General features: G+C 40.4%; 1 protein-coding gene across 4 annotated transcripts in view; it reads left to right on the forward strand.

The window, feature by feature from the left end:
- Positions 1-27,426, forward strand: part of gmcl1 (germ cell-less, spermatogenesis associated) — an 81,055-nt gene that overhangs the window by 12,382 nt on the left and 41,247 nt on the right. For all 4 annotated transcript variants that reach the window (XM_028798310.2, XM_028798328.2, XM_051928819.1 and 1 more), the window contains exons 4-6: positions 11,196-11,319; positions 14,119-14,215; positions 21,400-21,497. In XM_028798310.2, the coding sequence (XP_028654143.1) occupies positions 11,196-11,319; positions 14,119-14,215; positions 21,400-21,497 (319 nt within the window). The remainder of the gene's footprint in view (positions 1-11,195; positions 11,320-14,118; positions 14,216-21,399; positions 21,498-27,426) is intronic.

Genomic DNA, 27,426 nt, shown 5'->3' on the forward strand with positions numbered 1-27,426 from the left:
TCTGCATCTGATTTTACATCTCAGGCTACCGCTGATCCTAGATATTTAAATTTATCCACTCTTTTTAATAGCTCTTCCTGCAGGCTAACTTCTTAATCCTGATTATCATTAATCCTCATGTGTTTTGTCTTCTTTCTATTTATCTTCAACTTTCTGTCTTCCAAAGATATTCATAATTTTTCCAATTTCCTGTAAGGCAACAGTGAAATAATAAGTGAAAATAATATTATTGGGTCATTAGACCTGCTTACCCCTGAACATGCAATTTTCAGTTGTCCATGAGTAAAACATTCCTTAATTAGATCAATTTCTGCTTTTCCTAGTGACTTGGTTTTTGATGTTGGCAATTGCAACACAGAATTTTACAGAAAAGTGTATTGAAACAGGTAATTGGTAGAAGTAATGTGAAATTTGAGTATGTATTATCATTATTAGATGTTTAAGATTTTCATTTGTTTACGTTGTTCACTCAATTGTGCATGGCCGGTTGATGTTTTTTTGTGGTCCCTCTTAAATGTCTGCAGATGTAAATGTATTTGCAAAGCAGTACTTGAAGTGGATATACATACAGTAAGTGCTGGTTCCCTATGTGTTACACTGATGTACAGTGGAATAAATAAGTATCAAGAGTGTCAACATTTTTTCCAGAAATTATATTTCCAATGAGGCTATTCACATGAAATTTTCACCAGACATTAGTATAACTCAGGAAATCCACAAATATAAAGAACTCACAACATTAAAGTACATAAAGGTTTGGGTAATAAAGTGGAATAGCACTGGGGGGGAGGGGGGAAGTATTGTACACACTAAGAAAAAGCAGTATAGAAAGGCAAGGAACCAGCTGAAATCCTTAGGTAGTTAGAAAGCAATTCCACTTCCTGTCTGTGGAAATTGATATTGGCTGGGTTAAGTACATATTGATGGGCTGTAAATAGGTGTTTTGCTACCAAGATGTCACACAAGAAACATCTCATGATGGGTATAAGCAAAGAGCTCTCCCAGGGTCTTCGCAACCTGATTGTTGCAAACCGTTTCAAAACTTGTGAATCTTCCAGTAAGCACCATCCATTATCCCGCAAGTGTAAGGAATACCACTCCATCAACCAGCCATGCACAAGAGCTTCTCACAAAATTTCTGACCAGGGTGTCAGAAGGATAGTCAGAAGAGTAGACCAAGAGCCAAGGACCACATGGAAGGAAGTAGCTGCAGAAAGACTTGGAGGCAGCAGGTACAATTGTTACACAGAAAACAATTGGCAGTTCACTCTACCAGCATGGCCTCTATGCGTGCTCACCCTGGAAGACTCCATTACTGAAGAAAAGTCAAGCTTGTTTAAATTTTGCTACACAACATTTGGACAAGCCTTTGAAATACTGGAAGAATGTAGTCTGGTCAGACAAGAGTTGGACTTTTTGGCAGTCATACTACAAACATTTTTAGGAGGAGAAATTGCACTGCACAACACCCGAAAAACACTATACCAACAGTAAAGATTGGAGGTGGAAGCATCATGGTGTGGGGTTGTTTCCCATCTCATGGTACTGGCAGATTTCATGTAATTGAAGGAACGAAGAATTGGGGTCATGTACCAAGAGATTCTTGAAATGAATTTACTGCCAACCACCAGGATGATGAAGATAAGATGTGGGTGGACCTTTCAGCAGTCAACAATCCAAACCATAGAGCAAAGGAAACTCTGAATTGGTTTCAGAGAAAGAACATCAGGTTGCTAGAATGTCCCAGTCAATCACCTGACTTAAATCCAATTGAACGTTTGTGAAAAGAACTAATGGTCAGGAGTCAGAAGAGAGACCCCCAAAATCTTCAAGATTTAAAGACAGTCACTTTAAAAGAATAGGTCAAAATTACACCTGAGCACTCCAGGCGATTGGTTTCTTCATACAGGAAGCATTTTGAAGCTGTCCTTACAAACACAGGTAAGTATTAAATTAGCGTGTTCAATACTTTTTCCTTGTGTCTTTCCATATTATTACAAATATCTATTTATGGCCTTTAATATTGTTAATTCTTTATATTTGTGGATTTCTTGAGTTAATAATAATGTCTATGTGAATTTCCTCATTGGAAATATATTTCCCCTGCTGTATTAATAGGAGGAACGCATTTCCGTGGTTCCCTACTAGAAATTCAAGTGCCATGGGACATTGCAAGATTTAAGCACCATGATGGTTGGGGGGTGGGGTGGCCATGGTTTCATGGAATATCATATATATGACTCCGGCGCCGTCATGAGTGGCAGCCATTCCAGCAGCTCCAAGTATGACTTTATTTTTCTTCCTTTTTCTGTATTTCACTTTTCACTCCTACCACTTTCTTTTATGTGGACTCATTCCCTGGACACTTTTTACTTTTTACTAGGGACATGGATTTTTACACACTGAGACTCGTCTATTCAAGTAGTCAACTTCAAGCGCTGAGAACAAATGCCAGCGCCAGTGTGGTTCCCTATTTACCTGACGAGGTAAGAAGGCGGTATCGTGGCAGCAGAGCTGGTGCTAAGATAAAAGCCAAGCGTTTAGCGAGAAAGTGATGCTACAAACCTTCGGTGCCTTCTGTGATCCTGGGAAATGTGAACTCACTACCAAATAAAATCACCGAACTGGCTGCGCTGGTGAAAAATGTCAGGACCTACAGAGAATGCAGTTTGTTGTGTTTTAGTGAAATGTGCTAACAACTAACATCCCAGATGCTAACGTGGAGCTACCTGGGTTTAGCACAGTTAGAGCGGACAGAGACGCAAGTACCTGCGGGAAGCACAAAGGAGGAGGACTCGCTCTCTATGTCAATACAAGATGGTGCAACTCTGGACATGTTAATGTTAAAATCTCCACTTGCTGCAGGGACATCGAACTGTTGGCCGTAAGTCTGCGTCCCTATTACTTGCCCAGAGAGTTTGGATACATCATTGTTGCTATTGTTTACATCCCTCCTCGGGCGAATGTGGAGATAGCGGATGACGTCATCCATTCCGCAGTTGCTAAATTACAAACACAGCACCCCAAGGCGCTTGTGCTAATCGCTGAAGACTTTAACCATGTAATGCTGGACAAAACATTACCTGCCTTCTCCCAGTATGTGGATTGTAACACCCGGGGAAATAGGACTGTTGACCTACTGTATGCAAACATTAAAGACGCATACAGCTCCACCCCGCTGCCTGCGCTTGGGAAAGCAGATCATAACCTGGTTCTGCTTCAGCCTCACTACAAACCAAGAGTGAGGGAGCTACCTACAACCACACGCTCATTCAGGAAGTGGTCCCCTGAGGCAGAGCAGGCTCTGAGAGACTGCATTGGGACTACGGACTGGGATATCCTGCAGGGATCATATAGTGAGAACATTGAGGAGGTTGTTGACTGCACTACTGACTATATCAACTTCTGTATGGACATTGCAGTTCCAATAAGAACAGTACGCTGCTATGCTAACAAGCCATGGATTACAAGTGACATCAAGGGCCTTCTGAACCAGAAAAAAAGGGCTTTTAAAGGTGGTGATCAGCATGAGCTCAAGCGCGTGCAGAAGGAACTCCGAGTCCAGCTCAGGGCGGCGAAGGAGCAGGACAGGAGAAAGCTGGAGCAGAAGTTGCAGAATAACCAAATGAAGGAAGTGTGGAATGGGATGAAGATCGTCACTGGCTGCAGCTCGAAGCGGGGTGCTACCATTGAGAGAGATGTGCAGAGAGCAAACCAGATGAACAACTTTTTTAACAGGTTTGACCACCCTAACCCACTCTCACCTCAGAGTACTGCACCCTCTACTCATCCTTCTGCTGATACCAGCATAAATGAGAGTTTCCCCCAACCCACAATTACAGCAGCCCAGGTAAGCAGAGAGCTGAGGAGACTTTGTGCCAGCAAAGCAGCGGGTCCAGATGGAGTATCGCCACAACTGCTGAAGGCCTGTGCGTTGGAGCTGGGGAGTCCTCTACAGCGCATCTTCAACCTGAGCCTGGAACAGGGGAGAGTCCCGAGGCTTTGGAAAGCATCTTGCATCACCCCAGTCCCAAATGTATCATGTCCAGGTGAGCTGAATGACTTCCGGCGTGTCGATCTGACGTCACATGTAATGAAGGCCATGGAGCGGCTGCTGCTTCCCCACCTGAGGCCACAGGTCCGCCACGCCCTCGACCCCCTGCAGTTCGCATACCAGGAGAAGGTGGGAGCAGAGGATGCCATCATCTATATGCTACACCAACCCCTCTTCCACTTGGACAGAGGCAGTGGTGCTGTAAGAATTATGTTCCTGGACTTCTCTAGCGCCTGCAACACCATCCAACCTGTGCTCCTTAGGGTGAAGCTGACAGAGATGGGAGTAGATTCATACCTGGTAGCATGGATTGTGGACTATCTTAAAGACAGGCCTCAGTTTATCTCTATCTATCTTATCTATCTAGTCAGGAGTACCCTTTGGAGTTGCCAGTTCTGCGTTTAGGTTCACAAGTAAAATAAGAAGGATGAATAACCATGATGACAGTTGGTATGCTACAAAGCACTGCTGGTATGCATGCCAGTAATCAAAAGCAAAAAATTCTGAAATGCTGCCCCACTTGAGGCACTTATGCAAAAATCTTTATAAAGCAACACTGTCAGATTGGCATGTCAATGTAAACAATATTGGAGGTCAGGAGTGGGATTCTTCTTTCAAAATCAGTAGATGTGAATGTATATTACAATAGGGCATTAGGGTTTTCGATCCTTTTGTGATTGTAGCTGTAGCACATGGTCTTGCATGTATAAAAATCCAATTGCTTTTCCCTTTGGGTTTTTGCACATCTTCATATAATGGTGTAATATTGATCGGGCCTATATTGTATATGAGGAACAAAAGGATCGGGGCTTATTGCTATTGTCATATATGAAATCGTGAAAAAGATAAGGTACTGGGCGTAATTGATTGGGGGCTTAATTCTCTGAAATGCTACACTCCTTCGAGCTCCTGCCTTGGTCTGAACTGGAGGACATCACTTTCCCTATTACTTCTCTTTCACTCACTTTTTGCTTTTAGTGAAATAACACCTACTCATAGCCATGTTGCCTGGCACTGGCACTGAAGGTTTATGGTGCCCCTGGTAACCATTGAATTTTGCATCTTCCTTGAGCTTTGCCGAACTTTCTTCTTTCATTTCTTATTTGACTGTAGACATTAAACATGACCCGTCTTTTTCCTGTCTAGGACACTGCCTCTTCTTCAGTCATTCATCTACCATATTAATTAGTGCTGCCTTTTGGCAGGTCATCGCTTCTGTTCTGTCCTTTGTTTGTAAAAAGCATGCTTTTTGCGCAGCACAGAGCATACAAGTTAACATGATATTAATAAATATTGACAAATGAAATATTTGTCTAAAAATAAACTTAGCTATTTTTATTTTTTCTACAACGTCAACAAATCTCAAACATTGTCAAAATGTCCTTTTTTTATTGGATAACTACTTGCCTAAATGTACCTTTCTGCCAAATGTTAGATTTTTAAGTAAGAGAAATAGCGGATGTGTTGATGAGTGAGTGATTCAGTCAGCTTTGCATAATTAATATATGTATTAATATATATGTGTATATATATATATATATATATATATATATATATATATATATATATATATATACCGTCTTTTTCCGAAAATAAGACACTGTCTTACTTTCTTTTTTGGTCCAAAATACGCACTAGGGCTTATTTTCGGGTGAGGACAAAAATAAAAGTATATTTATATATTTTTATTTAATATTTATTTATTTTACACAGAATACAGAAATTAATATTGATTCAATTACAGTCATGTCATCTTCTTCTGGAACATCGTCATAAATCAAGATTTACACCCCTGGAGTCTTCCACAATTCCCTTTTTGTACTCGACGGAATAGCTCTTTCGTTTTGTACTCATTTTAACTGCGGTTAAAAATTATTCACTTTATAAAAAATAAAATTACGTATGAGGAAATAATCAGACTTACAAGACTGAAATGAACAAAGACTGTATCTGCACTGTCGCTCAATGTAGACTGCTGCCTTAACGAACAATTATTTATAGTGTGCGCCAACGACGCGTTCCGTCGCATTCAGCATATGCATGCCCCCCTCCACCCCCTCCCCACCTCATTCGACCATACTCTGCGATACGCGCGACGCAGTACAACACAGCAGAGCAGAGCGGACACAATATTTATGTATTCATGCTGCCTTATGTTGTATTTTTAAGATAAATTCCAAGAATTAATTTGAAACGAACTGTAGAGGTAAACAATGAATTTCTCAGAATATTTTATTTCAAACATTTCTCTGAAATACGAGTATTAGGGAAGCTAAACATACTTAATAAATCAACAGCATTTTTTAACAAATTCTTTTTTTCACATTATTTTAACTAGGGCTTATTTTCGGGGGAGGGCTTATATTACAAAAAGTTCCGAAAATCTCGATAGGGCTTATTTTCGGGGGATGTCTTAATTTCGGAAAAAGACGGTATATATATATATATATATATATATATATATATATATATATATATACAGTGCATCCGGAAAGTATTCACAGCGCATTACTTTTTCCACATTTTGTTATGTTACAGCCTTATTCCAAAATGGATTAAATTCATTTTTTTCCTCAGAATTCTACACACAACACCCCATAATGACAATGTGAAAAAAGTGTACTTGAGGTTTTTGCAAATTTTTTAAAAATAAAAAAACTGAGAAATCACATGTACATAAGTATTCACAGCCTTTGCTCAATACTTTGTCGATGCACCTTTGGCAGCAATTATAGCCTCAAGTCTTTTTGAATATGATGCCACAAGCTTGGCACACCTATCCTTGGCCAGTTTTGCCCATTCCTCTTTGCAGCACCTCTCAAGCTCCATCAGGTTGGATGGGAAGCGTCGGTGCACAGCCATTTTAAGATCTCTCCAGAGATGTTCAATCGGATTCAAGTCTGGGCTCTGGCTGGGCCACTCAAAGACATTCACAGAGTTGTCCTGAAGCTACTCCTTTGATATCTTGGCTGTGTGCTTAGGGTCGTTGTCCTGTTGAAAGATGAGCCGTCGCCCCAGTCTGAGGTCAAAAGCGCTCTGGAGCAGGTTTTCATCCAGGATGTCTCTGTACATTGCTGCAGTCATCTTTTCCTTTATCCTGACTAGTCTCCCAGTCCCTGCCGCTGAAAAACATCCCCACAGCATGAAGCTGCCACCACCATGCTTCACTGTAGTGATGGTATTGGCCTGGTAATGAGTAGTGCCTGGTTTCCTCCAAACGTGACGCCTGGCATTCACACCAAAGAGTTCAATCTTTGTCTCATCAGACCAGAGAATTTTCTTTCTCATGGTCCGAGAGTCCTTCAGGTGCCTTTTGGCAAACTCCAGGCGGGCTGCCATGTGCCTTTTTACTAAGGGGTGGCTTCCGTCTGGCCACTCTACCATACAGGCCTGATTGGTGGAAAGAGTTCAATCTTTGTCTCATCAGACCAGAGAATTTTCTTTCTCATGGTCCGAGAGTCCTTCAGGTGCCTTTTGGCAAACTCCAGGCGGGCTGCCATGTGCCTTTTTACTAAGGAGTGGCTTCCGTCTGGCCACTCTACCATACAGGCCTGATTGGTGGAAAGAGTTCAATCTTTGTCTCATCAGACCAGAGAATTTTCTTTCTCATGGTCCGAGAGTCCTTCAGGTGCCTTTTGGCAAACTCCAGGCGGGCTGCCATGTGCCTTTTTACTAAGGAGTGGCTTCCGTCTGGCCACTCTACCATACAGGCCTGATTGGTGGATTGCTGCAGAGATGGTTGTCCTTCTGGAAGGTTCTCCTCTCTCCACAGAGGACCTCTGGAGCTCTGACAGAGTGACAATCGGGTTCTTGGTCACCTCCCTGACTAAGAAGGCCCTTCTCCCCTGATCGCTCAGTTTAGATGGCCGGCCAGCTCTGGGAAGAGTCCTGGTGGTTTCAAACTTCTTCCACTTAGGGATGATGGAGGCCACTGTGCTCATTGGGACCTTCAAAGCAGCAGAAATTTTTCTGTAACCTTCCCCAGATTTGTGCTTCGAGACAATCCTGTCTCGGAAGTCTACAGACACTTCATGCTTGGTTTGTGCTCTGACATGAACTGTCAACTGTGGGACCTTATATAGACAGGTGTGTGCCTTTCCAAATCATGTCCAATCAACTGAATTTACCACAGGTGGACTCCAATTAAGCTACAGAAAGATCTCAAGGATGATCAGGGGAAACAGGATGCACCTGAGCTCAGTTTTGAGCTTCATGGCAAAGGCTGTGAATACTTATGTACATGTGCTTTCTCAATTTTTTTATTTTTAATAAATTTGCAAAAACCTCAAGTAAACTTTTTTCACGTCATTATGGGGTGTTGTGTGTAGAATTCTGAGGAAAAAAATGAATTTAATCCATTTTGGAATAAGGCTGTAACATAACAAAATGTGGAAAAAGTGATGTGCTGCGAATACTTTCCGGATGCACTGTATATATATTGTGACAGATATGGGCGCTCTCGCTCCCTTGAACCCTCGGACACCACGCCAGACACCAGGTAAAAGTCCAAAATGACTTTATTATTAATAATAAATGTGCACAAAGCACTCTCCACTCCACAATACTCTAATAAACAATACACAGTAATCAATACTCAATCCTCCACTCTCCCAGACACGTTGCCACCCTTCCACCCAGCTCCACTCTTCCGTCTGGGGTTTCCCAGAGTCCTTTATAGTCCTTGACCCGGAAGTGCTTCTGAACCCTCATCCATGTGACTTCCTAGCACCTCCGGGTCAGATCAAAAACTCTTCTTTTTCATCCCGGAAGCACGTCATTTCTTCTGTCCATGTGACTGGGGTGTACTTCCGGGGTATAGGGAAAATAGTCCTTACTCCTCCCTGCAGCATCCTCTGGCGGCCCCCATGGTATCCAGCAGGGCTGTAAATTAAAAGTCCACTGTCTGTCCATAATTCCTTGCTGGCATTCGGGGCACTTCCACGCTACAGGGAGGGCTCCACCTGGCGGCCTAGGGGTACTGGCCGGGATGAATAGATAGATACTTTATTAATCCCAAGGGAAAATTCACATACTCCAGCAGCACCTTACTGATACAAAAAACAATATTAAATTAAAGATTGATAATAATGCAGGTAAAAACAGACAATAACTTTATATAATGTTAACGTTTACCCCCCCGGGTGGAATTGAAGAATCGCATAGTTTGGGGGAGGATCGATTTCCTCAGTCTGTCGGTGGAGCAGGACAGTGACAGCAGTCTGTCGCTGAAGCTGCTCTTCTGTCTAGAGATGACACTGTTTAGTGGATGCAGTGGATTTTCCATAATTGATAGGAGCCTGGTGAGCGCCCGTCGCTCTGCCACAGATGTCAAACTGTCTAGCTCCATGCCAACAATAGAGCCTGCCTTCCTCACCAGTTTGTCCAGGCGTGAGGCGTCTTTCTTCTTAATGCTGCCTCCCCAGCCTACCACCGCGTAGAAGAGGGCGCTCACCACAACCGTATGATAGAACATCTGCAGCATCTTATTGCAGATGTTGAAGGACGCCAGCCTTCTAAGGAAGTATAACCGGCTCTGTCCTTTCTTACACAGAGCATCAGTTTTGGCAGTCCAGTCTAATTTATGATCCAGCTGCACTCCCAGGTATTTATAGGTCTGCACATAGTCACCTCTGATGATCACGGGGTCCATGAGGGGTCTGGGCCTCCTAAAATCCACCACCAGCTCCTTGGTTTTGCTGGTGCTCAGGTGTAGGTGGTTTGAGTCGCACCATTTAACAAAGTCATTGATTAGGTCCCTATACCCCTCCTCCTGCCCTCTCCTGATGCAGCCCATGATAGCAGTGTCATCAGCGAACTTTTGCATGTGGCAGGACTCCGAGTTGTGTTGGAAGTCCGATGTATATAGGCTGAACAGGATCGGAGAAAGTACAGTCCCTTGTGGCACTCCTGTGTTGCTGACCACAATGTCAGACGTTCAGTTCCCAAGACGCACATACTGAGGTCTGTCTTTAAGATAGTCCACGATCCATACCACCAGGTATGAATCTACTCCCATCTCTGTCAGCTTGTCCCTAAGGAGCAGAGGTTGGATTGTGTTGAACGCGCTAGAGAAGTCTAGAAACATAATTCTTACAGCACCACTGCCTCTGTCCAAGTGAGAGAGGGATCGATGTAGCATATAGATGATGGCATCCTCCGCTCCCACCTTCTACTGATACGCAAACTGCAGAGGGTCGAGGGCGTATTGAACCTGTGGCCTCAGGTGGTGAAGCAGCAGCCTCTCCATGGACTTCATCACATGTGATGTCAGAGCAACAGGCCGGAAGTCATTCAGCTCACTAGGACGTGATACCTTTGGGACTGGGGTGATGCAAGATGTTTTCCAAAGCCTCGGGACTCTCCCCTGTTCCAGGCTCAGGTTGAAGATGCGCTGTAGAGGACCCCCCAGCTCCGATGCACAGACCTTCAGCAGTCGTGGCGATACTCCATCTGGACCCGCTGCTTTGCTGGCACGAAGTCTCCTCAGCTCTCCGCTCACCTGCGCTGTTGTAATTATGGGTGGGGACGTCTCTCCTATGCAGGTATCAGCAGAAGGATGTGTGGAGAGTGCAGTACTCCGAGGTGAGAGTGAGAGTGGGTTAGGGTGGTCAAACCTGTTAAAGAAGTTGTTCATTTGGTTTGCTGTCTTCACGTCTCTCTCGATGGTGGTACCCCGCTTCAAGCTGCAGCCAGTGATGATCTTCATCCCATCCCACACTTCCTTCATGCTGTTATTCTGCAACTTCTGCTCCAGCTTTCTCCTGTACTGCTTCTTCGCCGCCCTGAGCTGGACTCGGAGTTCCTTCTGCATGCGCTTGAGCTCATGCTGATCACCGTCTTTAAAAGCCCTTTTCTTCTGGTTCAGAAGGCCCTTAAATTTTAATTTAATTTTAAATGGCCGGCCATATCCCACAATATAATATTTATATATATATGTGTGTGTGTGTGTATGCATATAGTGTGTGTGTGTGTATATATATGTAAATATAAATAATTGCTACTATATTGGATACTTGTAATAATGTTAAAAACAATTCAGTTTTCTTGCATACAATCTGTACCATTAGCAAAAGAGAAATTCAAATGCTGGGATGTGAATTGAATAACATACTCAAGTGTTTTTATTTTTTGCTGTTTTCAGAAAAATGCTGAAAACCACATCAACTTATATTTACCAAACCTTGTTTCTAAATGGACAAAACAGTGATATTCAAATCTGTGCTCTGGGACAGGAGTGGGACTTGCACAAGGTATACCTGTGCCAGGTATGTCTCTTGGAATTTAAGATCATGATTTAAAAGTCTTCATCTACCATAATAGTACATCTCTCTTTTTGTCTAATGAAATGCTTTGGGGAAGACAAATTCATTTACTAATGTTCAAAGAGTGTAATTTTATTTAGGTATGATATATTTTCCTTACACATTTTCCTTTCTGATGATAGTAACACTATTTCGGGGTGGCTCAAGTCAATACAACTACTACAGCACATATTTTAAAAAAAACTACGCAAGATGCATTCTCAAACTATAATTTATACCAAATCTATACCAGATTGCATGTAGGTGTAGTATATGTGTCCTTCATTTCAGTCCTAAAAGGCTGTTATATGGCATGTTAGTGCTTTCATTTTGCCAAGTTATTTCTGTTATTGTAGATTTTCTTTTCCAAGAATATTCTCTAAATTATTTATGGACAGGAGAAGATAAGCAATTTATATACACTCATCATTTTCTTTTCCATTTCTTTCCAGACATTTTATTAAAGTAAATTCTTAATAATGAAATCACAAACTTGTAGCTGGGATTAAGACTTGGTGAGATGCTGGCTCTTTGTCATTTATACTGTGTATCATTAGCAGGTGATTAAGAAAACAAGAATTTGATAAAACCAGTGAATGCAGATGTTTGACTAAATGAAATAATTAAAATTAAAGATAACTAAAATGAAGGACAAATTATTATTGAGAATTCATTTTAATTTTTCTTATTAGGAAACTGTGGAACAAAAACCTGTAGCCATTGTGGCTCTCAGTGACCTTACTTGAGAACTCTGGTGTAGTATATGAATCAGGGAACTGATTTTGATCAATTTTCATTCCACATCCTTTGCCTGGTTGGGAAAAAAGAAAACAAGAGGGGGTTAGGCATACAGAGCATGTATGTGTGTGTTTTATGATGAATGAAAAAAGTGTTTGCTAGTAGTTACTGGGAGCAGCACATGGAATTGATGACATCGGAAAGAAAATAATTTAAAAAGAGAGCAAGAGGATTTCTATAGTTCTTCGTTCTTCCTATTTTACTGTTAAAGTTTTTGTGGCTGTTTTATTTACAGTGGTGTGAAAAACTATTTGCCCCCTTCCTGATTTCTAATTCTTTTGCATGTTTGTCACACAAAATGTTTCTGATCATCAAACACATTTAACCATTAGTCAAATATAACACAAGTAAACACAAAATGCAGTTTGTAAATGGTGGTTTTTATTATTTAGGGAGAAAAAAAAATCCAAACCTACATGGCCCTGTGTGAAGAAGTAATTGCCCCCTGAACCTAATAACTGGTTGGGCCACCCTTAGCAGCAATAACTGCAATCAAGCGTTTGCGATAACTTGCAATGAGTCTTTTACAGCGCTCTGGAGGAATTTTGGCCCACTCATCTTTGCAAAATTGTTGTAATTCAGCTTTATTTGAGGGTTTTCTAGCATGAACCGCCTTTTTAAGGTCATGCCATAGCATCTCAATTGGATTCAGGTCAGGACTTTGACTAGGCCACTCCAAAGTCTTCATTTTGTTTTTCTTCAGCCATTCAGAGGTGGATTTGCTGGTGTGTTTTGGGTCATTGTCCTGTTGCAGCACCCAAGATCGCTTCAGCTTGAGTTGACGAACAGATGGCGGACATTCTCCTTCAGGATTTTTTGGTAGACAGTAGAATTCATGGTTCCATCTATCACAGCAAGCCTTCCAGGTCCTGAAGCAGCAAAACAACCCCAGACCATCACACTACCACCACCATATTTTACTGTTGGTATGATGTTCTTTTTCTGAAATGCTGTGTTCCTTTTACGCCAGATGTAACGGGACATTTGCCTTCCAAAAAGTTCAACTTTTGACTCATCAGTCCATAAGGTATTTTCCCAAAAGTCTTGGCAATCATTGAGATGTTTCTTAGCAAAATTGAGACGAGCCCTAATGTTCTTTTTGCTTAACAGTGGTTTGCGTCTTGGAAATCTGCCATGCAGGCCGTTTTTGCCCAGTCTCTTTCTTATGGTGGAGTCGTGAACACTGACCTTAATTGAGGCAAGTGAGGCCTGCAGTTCTTTAGACGTTGTCCTGGGGTCTTTTGTGACCTCTCGGATGAGTCGTCTCTGCGCTCTTGGGGTAATTTTGGTCGGCCGGCCACTCCTGGGAAGGTTCACCACTGTTCCATGTTTTTGCCATTTGTGGATAATGGCTCTCACTGTGGTTCGCTGGAGTCCCAAAGCTTTAGAAATGGCTTTATAACCTTTACCAGACTGATAGATCTCAATTACTTCTGTTCTCATTTGTTCCTGAATTTCTTTGGATCTTGGCATGATGTCTAGCTTTTGAGGTGCTTTTGGTCTACTTCTCTGTGTCAGGCAGCTCCTATTTAAGTGATTTCTTGATTGAAACAGGTGTGGCAGTGATCAGGCCTGGGGGTGGCTACGGAAATTGAACTCAGGTGTGATACACCACAGTTAGGTTATTTTTTAACAAGGGGGCAATTACTTTTTCACACAGGGCCATGTAGGTTTGGATTTTTTTTTCTCCCTAAATAATAAAAACCATCATTTAAAAACTGCATTTTGTGTTTACTTGTGTTAATTTTGACTAATTGTTAAATGTGTTTGATGATCAGAAACATTTTGTGTGACAAACATGCAAAAGAATAAGAAATCAGGAAGGGGGCAAATAGTTTTTCACACCACTGTATATGGCATGGAAATATTATGGTCAATTTGGCAACACAAAACTTATTTTAAATAAATGCCACTTATTAATTATTTATCAATGTAATATTTTGTTCTTTTTTGACATTTTGGAAGTCTGGCTACTTCTCAAGCATGTTCAGTGGTTCTTGGAAGGAATCAAGCATGGCTGTCATCCAGCTAGAAATACCTGATGAGAACATCGATGTAGAAGGTGAGTTTAGTATATTAAGAGGGCAGCAATTATCATGTTGATCCCTAACCATAATTTTATATTTTTTAGAAAAGCACTGATAAAAGACTTGTGAGCTCTTATTTTTGAAAATTAGTAGTATACATATTTAGATCTAAAGGTTGAAGCCGGCAGAGTAGTCCGGACCTAAACAGTAAAAGTACTGAAAAAAAACTTTCATCCGAACTTTTTTTCTGTAGAAGTTAAAATGCAGCAGCTATTCGCCATAACTGATCATTTTCAATTATTAGAGTTGTTGGCAATGGATCACTTTCATCGATTGGTTGATTACATCATTAGGCTGTGTACGTTGTGGTTCAGTATTGCAGTACTACTTCACTCAATTGCGAACGTAGTAAGCAAGTGACACAAAAGATGGCACAACATAAATCTTCCACAGTTTGGGAGCACTTTGCTCTGAAAACGGATAAAAAGCTTGTGAGTTGCGAAATATGTAGATCTGACCTTGTATGGCACAAGAGCACAACAGTGATGCACGTACATTTGAAAAGGAGAAATACTGTTTACAGGCTCTGTAGAAGAGGAAGACTTGCCGTCATCCCATTAAATTACAGATAATTGGATGCAGTGTTTGCTAGGCTAGGCATAATGACATTCACTGTATTCCTAGAGACGCTGAAGAATATGGGACTATTTTACTCACTCTGAAATTTATGGGGAAGAACTTTAGTTTAGACCACTGTATCAGACACTTCATCCTAGCCTCTTTTAATAGGAGAGAAAAATGTTCTTTTCCCAAACATCCTGCCCCCCTGCAGGGCTCCCCTCTCTGCAGTCGAGTCAAGGAGCTGGATGAATGAATAATCCTGATTTGTCCAGTGAGGTAGGGGATGACCCCTCGCCTGGAGGTCCTGGACAATTGGAGGACTGTTCACATCAGGCACCCACACCTTCAACCTCCACAGGTCAGACAACAGCTACAAGCCCCAGAGAAACAGTGGCTGGAGAAGAGCAAGGTGCTGCATCAGGCCCAGGGGAAGTGGGGACTGATATTACGACTGAATTTGTGTGCCTGCTACAGGCCAACACCAGCTTAGACTTTGCATTAAAACAATCACATTTTACAAATGGCTTAGTGTATGGAGCGGGAAGGCCAGAATTTCAAAACAGCACACTATCTAATTAAGGATGTTTTTTTATTTTGGGTGATTTCTGATTGCATAGGGAAACAACTGAATGAGCAGTTGATGGTCCTGAGCTTGCATAGAGAGACAGTTTTACAAATTGCTTACACCTGTGTCTTGGTGGGGTTATCTCGGCACAGAGAAGACCATGGATTAACATTTTAAAACACTTCTATTGGATGAATATGGTCTGAGATGTGGAACAGTTTTTAGTAAGTCATTTTTTAATTTGTTTCCACTAGCTCTTCCCTCTCACTGATGCCTATTTGGGGTGTCTTTTTTGAGAGGGTTGTGTTAGACATTGTTGGCCCTCTTCCCAAGAGTAAGAATGGCTATCAGTACATGCTTTTGTTGATGGATTATGCAACAAGATACCCCGAAAAGGCTGCTCTGCAGAAGGCCAATGCCCAAGCTATTGCTAAGACTTGTATGATTTTTCAGTAAATTAAATGTACTGCTTCTAAACTAATTGAAATGGTCAAAAGAATGATTAAATACAAAAATAAAAATCTATAGTATTTTTATGTATTTTAAACAAATCTTTTCAAGTAGCTTATCTCTGTGAAAGTAAAGTAAGTACAATGTGCTGCCTTTCAGACTAAACAAACTTTGAAATGCCGTCCTTAACATACTAGTGAGTTTAAGTAAATATTGCTGTCATTTACTTATTTACTGTGTTGTGATCTAGACACTAAAACGTTCAAGTTTTTTTATTTATTTATTTATTTTTTAAACACTCAATCAGTGTAATTAATTTGATATCTAGTTGTGGCTAGTAATGATTAATTTAGAATATGAAAATTAGGTATTATGTAATGTTAGCTTGAAATTTCATAAAGCTGTTTGCAACTAGTAAAGGTGTCTAGCATAGCTATTGTGTTAGCCATATTCCATGGCTAACTGATGCCATGGTGCACTTCTGAAAACAAGCAAAGCTTGAGTTTATTTTGGCATGCTAGCTATACAACAGTTAAAAGGCAAGCACTTAGAGGTGATATTTTCATAAATTGGAGATGCAGGTCATATATGCTGACATTTCTGCACGTGATACACATGGTTTTTAATTTTTGCACGTGATATAACTGTTTCTTTTCCCATTTCCTTTCTAAACATTGACTGTTTTTTAGGCCGTGGATGTTCACTTGAGTTGCTTGTCGAATTGTTCATGGCTCTGACTTTTTACCTATTGTGGATATTCCAGAAAAATGGATAGCATATTTTTAGGTGCATGAAGGGCATCTGGTGTAAAATTTTGCCAGATCAATATGCGGACAATAATATAAATTTCCATACCGGATCGGTCAAGCCCCTGGGTTACCGACGACCGCCAACAGGATTCTGGCAGAAATTGGGCTACTGTTGGCCGAAGAAGGAGAAGAAGAGGGGGGAGACGAGGCAGGAGGAGAGGAGGAAGGTAAAGAGAGTGTAACTGAGGGTAGGAATTTTGATTGTTGGCAGTATGGCTGGTAAGGGGAGAGAGTTAGCTGATATGATGGAGAGAAGGAAGGCTGCTATATTATGCATGCAAGAGACTAAATGGAAGGGGAGTAAGGCCAGGTGGATCGGAGGTGGATTCAAATTGTTCTATCATGGTGTGGACAGGAGGAGATATGGAGTAGGAGTTATTCTGAAGCAACAGTATGTCAAGAATGTTTTGGAGGTGAAAAGAGTGTCAGACAGAGTAATGATTATGAAGCTGGAAATTGGAGGTGTGATGATGAATGTTGTTAGTGCATATGCCCCACAAGTTGGGTGTGCAATGGATGAGAAAGAAGATTTTTGGAGTTAGTTGGATGAAGTGATGAACAGTGTACCCAAGGGACAGAAAGTGGTGATTGGAGCGGATTCCAATGGACATGTTGGTGAAGGGAACAGAGAAGACGAGGAGGTGATGGGTAGGTATGATGTCAAGGAGAGAAATGAGGAAGGTCAGAGGATAGTGGATTTTGCCAAAAGGATGGACATGGCTGTGGTGAATACGTATTTTAAGAAGAGGGAGGAACATAGGGTTACATACAAGAGTGGAGGAAGATGCACACAGGTAGATTACATCCTATTCAGTAGAGTCAATCTGAAGGAGATTGAGGACTGCATAGTGGTGGCAGGGGAAAGTATAGTTAAGCAGCATAGGATGGTGGTCTGTAGGATGACGTTGGAGATCAAGAAGTGGAAGAGAGTAAGGGCAGAGCCAAGGATCAAATGGTGGAAGTTGAAAAAGACTGCAAGGTCTTTATAGTACTTGTAAAAGTTGCTGGGTTTTTTTTCACTTTTATTCTCTCAGTAACAATCACGATACATACTACCGCTCCCCCAGGGATCTGACGCTGTTACTTTTTATCTGAAACTGGGAATAACTGTAGATGTGAGTGGTGTTTTGAGACAATTGAACTCGAAATTCTCTGATCTGGATGGATGAAAGCTGACACACAAACACTGGCGAATCTGGCTTATTCGTATCTCGTTGTCACTTGTTTTTTTTTTAATCAATTTTATTGGGTGTTCCTGCTTACGCTGAATTAGTATGCACCTTATGGACCGTGATGTTGAAGCCACACTGACAAAAAAACAGAGACATAGGTATATATATTTAGAATTATTCATTTTATGAACTTATAGTACATTTCGGATAACATTGTGGCACGGATGCAACATTATTCATATTCATTCATGTACTTTCTTGCGGTTGTAATCGGTTAACGCATTTTTTTTTTCTCCCCCGACCTTGCCCAGTCTGCATAGGACTCCAGGACATGCAGAGGAAAGAATGTTCCTCTGCAAGGTGAGCCATGAACGCTCTTCTTTTCTCAGTGGACCCCGTACAATCCTTGCACAGTACATGTGCTTTGATTGACTCCAGGTCAGGCTTGTTATAGCACAAGCAACCGGCCACCTGTGTGCTCCTGCTAGCACTGAATAAGCTTACGCCTTCTGCTGTCAGTGCGCAGCACTGGGGAAAAAAATGAAAGAGACAAATATATGTGACATTTTGAAGAAATCATTGTATGACCTGAATGGTACCAATCAGAAAAGATCATCGCACTAATGCAATATTATTTGAAAACGAACAGATCGGGTGTAAATTTGTTACTTGTAAAAGTTCGCTTTTTTCACTTTTATTTTCTCGGTGTCGTTCACGCTCTCCCTCCCCTCCTGATCTGACCCTAACTAACTAACAGCGCCAGCATATATTCTCGAGACGGCGGCATCACAACTCCAGGATGCTTGTGTTTCAGATGCTCATGCATCACGGTTGTGCTGCTGTGAAAAGAAAGCACCACTTAGCATAATCTGCATTCAACTTTTTTTTCTTTTTCAGTGAAGTGCACCTACACTTTAGAAAGTTTCTGTCTCAATTGTTTTCCATCTCCTTCCCCCTCTTCTATCCGACTCGCCATTGCAACCACGTTTATTTTCCTCTACATTCTTCTTCTCCTCAGACGTTCTTTCTTCATTGGTAGGACTGTGTGCAGTCTTGACAAACAAAAACAAACGATACTGCCCCCAGACATTCATGTAGTGCATTGCAGTTACAAAAACCAATGTGGTTCTCTGTGACTGGAGCCTCTATAGAAGGTTGTGTTTATGACGCGTTGACAATAAAAAATCTGTGTCGATGATTTTTTGTAGTTGTCGATTACGTTGACTAATCATTGCAGCCTTAATATCCACAGATCAAGTCATTGATAATGATGAAGCTTTGCTATGGGCTATCAGTAGTAGAGTGGAAAGTGTAACTGACAGCTGAAATGACCAATGAAATTCACGGAATAAATCAGTTTACTGGGTGAAGTTGCCACTGCTTTTTACAGTTGAAAATATTTGAGGAAGTTAAATAATTAAATGTAAAACATTCCAAAGTAATGGTAACAAGGGTCACAGAGATGTAATTGTTCTTTTGTTTGCAGTTGTACTAAAGTAAAAGTAAAAAAATTATATTTCCCTAAAACTATTTTGAAACATACTTTATTTTCAGGAATTTAATAAGTAATGGAGTACCTGTAACTCATGATTACACACCTCTAGTTAGAGCTAATTTCAAAGTCAGATTCTAGAAACAAGCAAGTATTATTTTTTACACCATATACAACAGTTTTTAAAGCTTGGTGTATTTCTTTTTTTTTTCTTTTTTTTTTTTTTATTAAAAAAAAAAAAACACCTCAATTTTGTCATCTCTGCCTGATGATGCCTTTATGGCACAGTGTGTAATGTTATGTCTTCACAGTGAACTGAGATCAAATGTTAACTCTGTCAGTGTGGAGTCTGTACTTTCTTCTGCTCTATAAATGTGTATTTTAGTATCCTAATGTTGTATACAAAGGATACTAAATATTTTTATTTCATCTTTAAATATTTTTAAACATCTAAAATTTGTGTGAAAGTTTTCTTGGTTAAAAGTACACGGGAATTGGAAATAACATGTTTTTTCTCTACAGAAAGTGTTTTTAACTATATGCATGCAATCCATTTGTGAATGTGATTTATTTTACAAAGTATGTGCAGCAATTGACTGGCACTCCATTAATTCAGCATGTATTGCACAAACACAGATCACCTTTTCATATGATACTTAGTATATTGCTGCGTGGAAGTGTGCAATGCCATGTGTAAAGAAAAAGAAACTCAGGGGTAAAACATCACAGTATATCTGTTGCAGAGAGCCACTTTCATTGTGCTTGACTTATTCAAAGATTACACCTAAAACTATTTTTGGAGAATTTCCAAAAGTGACATGACTTAGTGTTATATTTATAGTCCAGGGTTTGCAGAGTAAAGAGAAAGGAACAAGGTCTGTGCTACACTGTTTCTCGCATCTGTATCAGAGGCACAATCCTCACAAACTGTTGTTTGCTGCAAAGATAGTCTTATTATCCAGGACACCATACACTCATGCACTTTTGCATATCACTGAGCTAACACGTTAACAGAAATGACCGAATGGTTCTGAAGGCACGAGAGAATTTAAAAAACATAATCCCCAGAGTGCTGGCTTTTCCAGATGGGAATAAGCCTTATGGAGTAGATAGATATTTGCATTGTCCAATCCAGTCTTTATCTGATAGGCAATTTGCAGTGTGTCTATATGGTCTTTCACAAGGGAACTCATATTGTCTGAGACTAGCTTCTCATAGGTCTTCATATTATATGGCATAAGGGCTATTGCTCTGTAGTCATTAGGTGAAGATACTTCTTCCTAATATTCCTAACGTTTACCGCCCATTCCTTAGTACAGGTGCCCAAAATATACTCCAGTACCCCATAAATCTGTGCCCTTCTGTCCTATACTGTACCAGGATTTGAGCCATGCATTAAGTCACCTGATCTCCACACTCTTATTTGGATTTTTATATGGCACAAGAAGAACTTTACAGAAGACCACTTGATCACCTTTGCTGTTAAGCTTAGATTCTAGTTGCTTAAAGCTACACAGTAATAACTTGATTCTGTTCTGGAAGTTTTCAAAATACCCAGAGTAGTCTCCTGCCTGTGTAACAAGAAGCAGCACCCCATAGAAGACTTGCTGTTACTGCTGTATGTTTTTGTGATTCGATTTCCTAACAAATGATGTCCCTTACTATCACTCCTTCCCTTTTTCTGGGTATTAATTTAGGTGTGACCTACTTGGACTCCTCGTCCTTACCTGTCACTCCAGATTTTTTTGAGCTGCTGTCCTCATGTACCATATATTTTTATTTCTATAAATATTCAATTAGTTGCAATTTTGGTGTTTGCTTTTTTCCTTTAAACCTTATTCAGTAAGCATGTTTCCTTCACAAATGTGGTCTTAGCAGTCAAATGTAAAATTGTTGGTGCCTAAGTAAATAGAAACTTGTTCCTGCTGTTAACATACAAGCAATTTCTTTCCAGCAGTAGTTGGTGTCACATGAAATTATCATACTTGTACTGTGTTCCTAGAACATTATGTATAATGTACAGCACAGGACTTACAATAGTAAAATGTTACAAATTTTAATTGCTGTAAATTTTAAAAACTTTTTGCTTTTTTCCCTTCCTGTGTCCAAGCTCTACAGGTGGCATTTGGATCTTTGTACCGTGATGATGTCCTGATCAAGCCCAGTAAAGTAGTAGCAGTTCTAGCTGCTGCATGCATGCTTCAGTTGGTGAGTATTACAGTGTCAATACTCAACTCTCATGAACAAATGCCTCCATATAAGCACAATGAAAAAAGTTGTTTGTGTCTTCAATTTATTTTTACTTAAAGGGTATGAACATCAGGGGTGTGGAAATCAATTTCTTTTCTACTTGTCCACAGACAAGTAAACTTAGAAAATCCACTTGTCCGCCAGTTAAATTCACTTGCCCATAAACAAGTAACAAAAGTGAAAAATAGTTTATTTTTTCTGATCTCTTTCATTGATACCAAAACTGCCTTCAATTTTAAAACTGAAAAAAGTTCTTTCAGAGAGTAGCATTGTACCACCTTGCTCTAGAACATTATATAAAAGATTCCCTTATCATTTTAACTCACTAATAAACAATACCTTCATTATAGCTACACTAGTTCTGTTTCACATATTACATTTACATAACAGAACACTGTCCTGATTCATTTTCTGCCATGTTCTTCAGCTTTTGTCTTGCAACATCTTCTCCCCCAAGAATCTTTACCATCTCAGACAGCATGGGCTGAATGCTGTTCATTTCTGCTTGACCTGAACTGCATGGTTCCTGGACTGATGGTCCTGCAGAAGTGGATGCTGATGACTTTTCAGGTTTTTTATGAGTGATGTGCCTGTTGCCAGATGACAGCCAGAATTCCACAGCTGGTAGTGGGTCAAACTCTTCTAAAGGTTTGCCATCAACAACAATGCACATCTGGTTTTGAAGGTTTTCCTGAGTCAGGCAGGTTCTTAGAGAACTCTTTACTAAATTCATATTGGAGAATAGTCTCTCACAAGAAGCTGTGGAAGGAGAAACTGTAAGAAACAGTGAGATCAGCACACTAACATTCTTCAGAGACACTTCCTTCCTCTGCAGAACTGAGGTACAGACAACAAGTGGATGGTACTGCTGTTGCATTGATATCTGCACTTTTAAGCGCTTGCCATTCAGATGGTGCATGTTTAACTTCCTCACCTGCCAACAAATCACTATACTGCTGACACAAGTTCTTGATTTCATAGTTTCCATAAGTGCTCAGTTCAGACAGAGTGTGTGGCCAGATTTTGAAATCAAACACCCTCATATCTGACACAGGAGGCTTATCAGGGTCAGAGAATCTGGTAAGTAGTGTATATACTGAACCATGTTTTCCAGGAGATCATGAACATCTCTGTCTTTACAAAAATCTCTGAAACCACCAGACAGCTTTAAGTATCCATCAAATGTACTAGACTCCTTGTCAAACAGGTTATAAAACTTTTCTCCTGGCTCCTTTGTCATGGCATGCAATCTGGTGTACAAGGTGTCAATGGCCTCCTTAACTTCAAATATCAGCAAGTCTTTGTTCTGGAAAAGAATTAAGGTGACTGTAATAGCAGAAAGTACATCTATCATCAGATATAGATACTTAATAAATTTTGCTTGCTTGAGGTCATGTAGGATGGCTTTAGCCTGCCCCAGTTCATCTGCCTTGTTTGATGTGGAAAGAATCTGTTCCTTGTGGGTAACAGTTACATGTAAATCTTGGCTAACAGCTTTCAGTGCTCTGGACTTTGATGATGCCCATCTGATGGCTTTATTTCTGAATGCATAAGCAAGGTTTCATTCAAAATTGACACAAGATTTTGCAGCTCACTTCGTCTCTTTGGTGAAAAAGAATAAAACTTGCAGATGCGCTTAATGGTATCTTCAAATTTTTTCAGATAGCCTACGTGTTTTACAGCATCAAGTACACCAAACTCCAGTTTATGTGCCACACAGTGTGTAACAAGAACTTTACTTACACAATCACTGAGCTTTCTAGCAACACCATTTTTAGAAACAATGAATTTTATTAGTAATATGTAAAAGTTATCGATTATAATGAAAATTCATCGTATTACATCGTAATGTCGGCATGAAAAAAAATGACCGTATCTCCCAAGCGTGTCAATAGTAAGGTAAAATACTTGTGTAAGACGGTAAGAGTGCTTCCCCTTTGAAAAATCAGCCGTCATTTTGTAAACAATATTGAAGACGTGAAGAACATGCCTAAGTAGACTGTTTCCACACGAAGTACGTACCCAAATGTTTAAAATTTGAAAGTAGTGGTAAAAATGTGCCCTGCACAGCACATGCAATTCTTTTTTCTCCAGAAAATTGCACTTGTCCGCGGACAACTGAAACCAGAAAAACACGCTTGTCCGACGGTCAATTTACCCATGTCGGACGAGTCGGGCGTTGAATTTCCGCACCCCTGAACATATATCAGAATTGTACATAAGCATATACTTAAAGCCACCTGAGGGTCTATTCACATGTAGTAATATAGCTAACATTTTTTTTGCTAAAATAACATGACAAATAGACTGCACATTTTCTGAAAATATGGGAAAAAAAAGTGTCAATATCCATATTACTAACCGAGAATGCTAAACCGGATGATGGACGCAGGCACATCCGGCAATGGGCCGTAGCTGCAAAAAGACGTACTGCGCAGGCGCAAAAAGAGTCCGCGAGAGTCGGCTGAGGAGCCGAGAAAGGCGGACAAAAGAGGGCGAGAGAGGCGGACAAGACCACAGAAAAAAGGAGTGAGCACAGGAAAAATGGAGAAATGAGGAAACGCAGGCAAAGCACGAAACACATTGCACAGGAGACTAGACCCAAAAAAAAAAAAAAAAAAAAAGAGGCTCGCGCAGAACAGCAAGGCACCCCCCCATCCTACAGGCACCGGACGGGACACACACCAAGAGGTGGATTCAACAAGCCCATGGAACACAAAAAAAAGAACACAAAACCACCCCACAGACCCTACAAGCAAGGGACGGGACACACACAAACAGGGGGATTCAACAAGACACAGGAACACAAAAAGAAAGAAGACGCTCGCGCGACAACCCCTCAACCCCACCCACACACACACACACACACACATCCATAAGAAGTGACACCCAAAGCCACATATTCTAAAGTGAACATCAACACCTTCACACTAGACAGCATAGGTGTCAGCATTGGTGGATCTCCTTACAATAAAGCACTATTAACCGTTCAACTGCAGAAAAGGAAACATATTAACAGTGACTGCGATCCTCCTTATTACTTATCCATATTTCGCATGCTGAGAAAGAAACAAGTCATGAATACACGGTCACGGGTACAAAACGAAAAGGAAAGGATAACAGGAACAAACACACGAACACGAAAGAAGCAACAAAATAGACGGCTATGCAGCATAGGTGGATCTCATTACAATAAGGCACTATTAACTGTTCAACCGCAGAAAAGGCTCCATATTAACAGTGAGTGCAATACTCCTTATTACTTATCCATATTTCTAAAAGAAAAAATGACTCGACTCCAAAAACGCAAAGCTCAACTAAAGCTTCTAACTAACGATGTACCTAAAAGTAAAAACTTTACGAACTGCATTAGATCCTACAATAGTTCATTTAATATGCACAAATCTACATCCTAGATCCACATGACGCAAACTATCAATCAAAGTGCTGCATCGCAACAGGCACGGATTCAAAACGAAACACCTCCCGTCTCAGACATACGTTAATGGCAGCGAAGGCTACAACGGGCTTCTCACACAGCACAGGCAAATCGATTACAGCTCCAAAACAACATGTCCCAAATACTACACATGCAACAACGCGCCTCTCAAACGGCACAAGCAAAACATACACCAGGAAAATTCATTCGGATTAATGAATGTCATTTGCAGTCATTGTCATTCGGTTCACTTCCCTGAAGAAACAACTGGCAATACAAGTTATACATTTACACGTTGTTGTCAAAAGGGTCAAATTAGACTGCCTTCTTTACATTCATATACTGAATATCTACAGAAGCTTATAACTGACGATGTACCTGAAAGTGAAATCTTTGTCAACTACATTAGATCGTACAAATCGGAATCCACTATGAACATTAACGGTGGCACTGCACGTGACATCCGTCTTGAAAAAATGTTGTTTATTGATGAAAGTTCAATGGCATGAACAAACGTTTATGAATAATAATATTCGATTTGGAGGAAAGGTACTTTTATGAGGAGGAGATTTTAGACAGTAATTATCTATTCTTCCAGATGCCATGCACTCAGCTATTGTTCAGTGCACCTTAAAATACGCAGACAATTGGCATTGCTTTCAAAAGATACAGTTAGTAAAAAAGATACGATGTCCAGAACCAGATCATAACAATTGCTTATTACAACTGAGAGATGGTACACTCACCAATACAGATGTACTTCAGCCACATATTATTACAATTCCTCAAGCCTTTATCTGCGACGACTTAGTTACAGAGAGATTTGGAACAGCAATCTCATTAGACCAAATGCCCCTTTTAACACAACGCACTATATTATGTCCAAAAAATATTAATGTGGAAAACATAAATACCCAAGTCATTCCATTACTTCCTGGAAAGACACAACTCTTTCTAAGCTCTGACAAACTTGACTCTGATCACAACAATAACCATCTTAAATGACCTTACAAGTTCTGAGCTGGAATTACCTTTTACACTTAAACGGCGTGTACAAAGAAATTTTCAAATAAACCTTTACACTGTGCCACACACTTTATTGTTTGCTTTCTATTTGCATCATCTACACCGTCACACTATTCTATATCTCATTCATACATCACGCTCTTTGTCATTCCCAACACCAGGGGTTGGCGAGCGAAGCGAGCAGGGGGCGGAGCCCCCTAGTATTTTCTAAACAGAAAATGAGCTGTTGTTGGTACAGCTGTTAAATTTATGCAAGTGAAAGCGTAGTCATTATTTTTGTGTTAGCAAACAAGGGAAATTATAAGTGGCATATGGTTTTGTGTATGCAGCTATTAGCTAGAAGAAATAAACCTCTACATGCTCCAGTGACCTCTACAGCAGCTTAACAGAAATTTCAAAAGATTCCGTACACACTAGCACTGCAAATTAAAACCCATACATTTTTTCAGTTTCACACTGCATTTCACACGGGCATATTGAGGCCATTGCAGTAGTTTTGAAAGAGAAAATATGTGCAGATTGCAGTAAAGGGTGTTTAACCTTCTTTTTAAGTACATTTTAATTTTATTTCTTGTGGAAATAAAGGACACAATTTTTTGCTTTGCCTTACATATTTTCTGTTAGTTAATCCATCTGAAATTGTATATTCAGATGTAGGAAGCACTGTTGATCCACCACAGTGAGTAGTAATTGCTTAACCACACAGCCATAAACTATCTTTGACATGTGCCAAGGAACAAGTGCTGCAGATTGAAAATGCAACTTCACAAATTAGTTTTTATATATTTACTACTTATACTGACTATTAATGAATTTTGTGGCTCTGAATTGGCCCTCTGTTTGTGTACATGTTATTGTACCTTGTAGTGGACTGACACCTTAGCTGGGATTGGTTTCATACTTGTGTAGATGTAGGAAGCACTGTTGATCCACCACAGTGAGTAGCAATTGCTTAACCACACAGCCATAAACTATCTTTGACATGTGCCAAGGAACAAGTGCTGCAGATTGATAATGCAACATCACAAATTAGTTTTTTATATATTTACTACTTATACTGTTAATGAATTTGTGGCTCTGAATTGACCTTCTGTTTGTGTACATGTTATTGTGCCTTGTAATGGACTGACACCTTAGCCGGGATTGATTTCAGACTTGTGTCCAAAATTGCTTGCAGAGACTCTGGCCTCATGGCCCTGAGGAGGACAAGAAGGTTATGAAATTAAAAATAAACGAATAGTTAAAATATATTGGGTATTTGTGGCCTTTCCAAGAAGAAGCAGTGTGAACTTTAGCCAGTGCCAGGGAGCTTGAGTGGAGAACCTCTAGAGAGGCCACATAAAAACAATGAAAATCCATTTCATTGGCAGTTAATAGTATCACTGTGTGAAATTTGAAACCATGGCTTATTTTGGCAGTTAG

Source organism: Erpetoichthys calabaricus, chromosome 1, assembly GCF_900747795.2.
Source record: "Erpetoichthys calabaricus chromosome 1, fErpCal1.3, whole genome shotgun sequence".
NCBI lineage: Eukaryota > Metazoa > Chordata > Cladistia > Polypteriformes > Polypteridae > Erpetoichthys > Erpetoichthys calabaricus.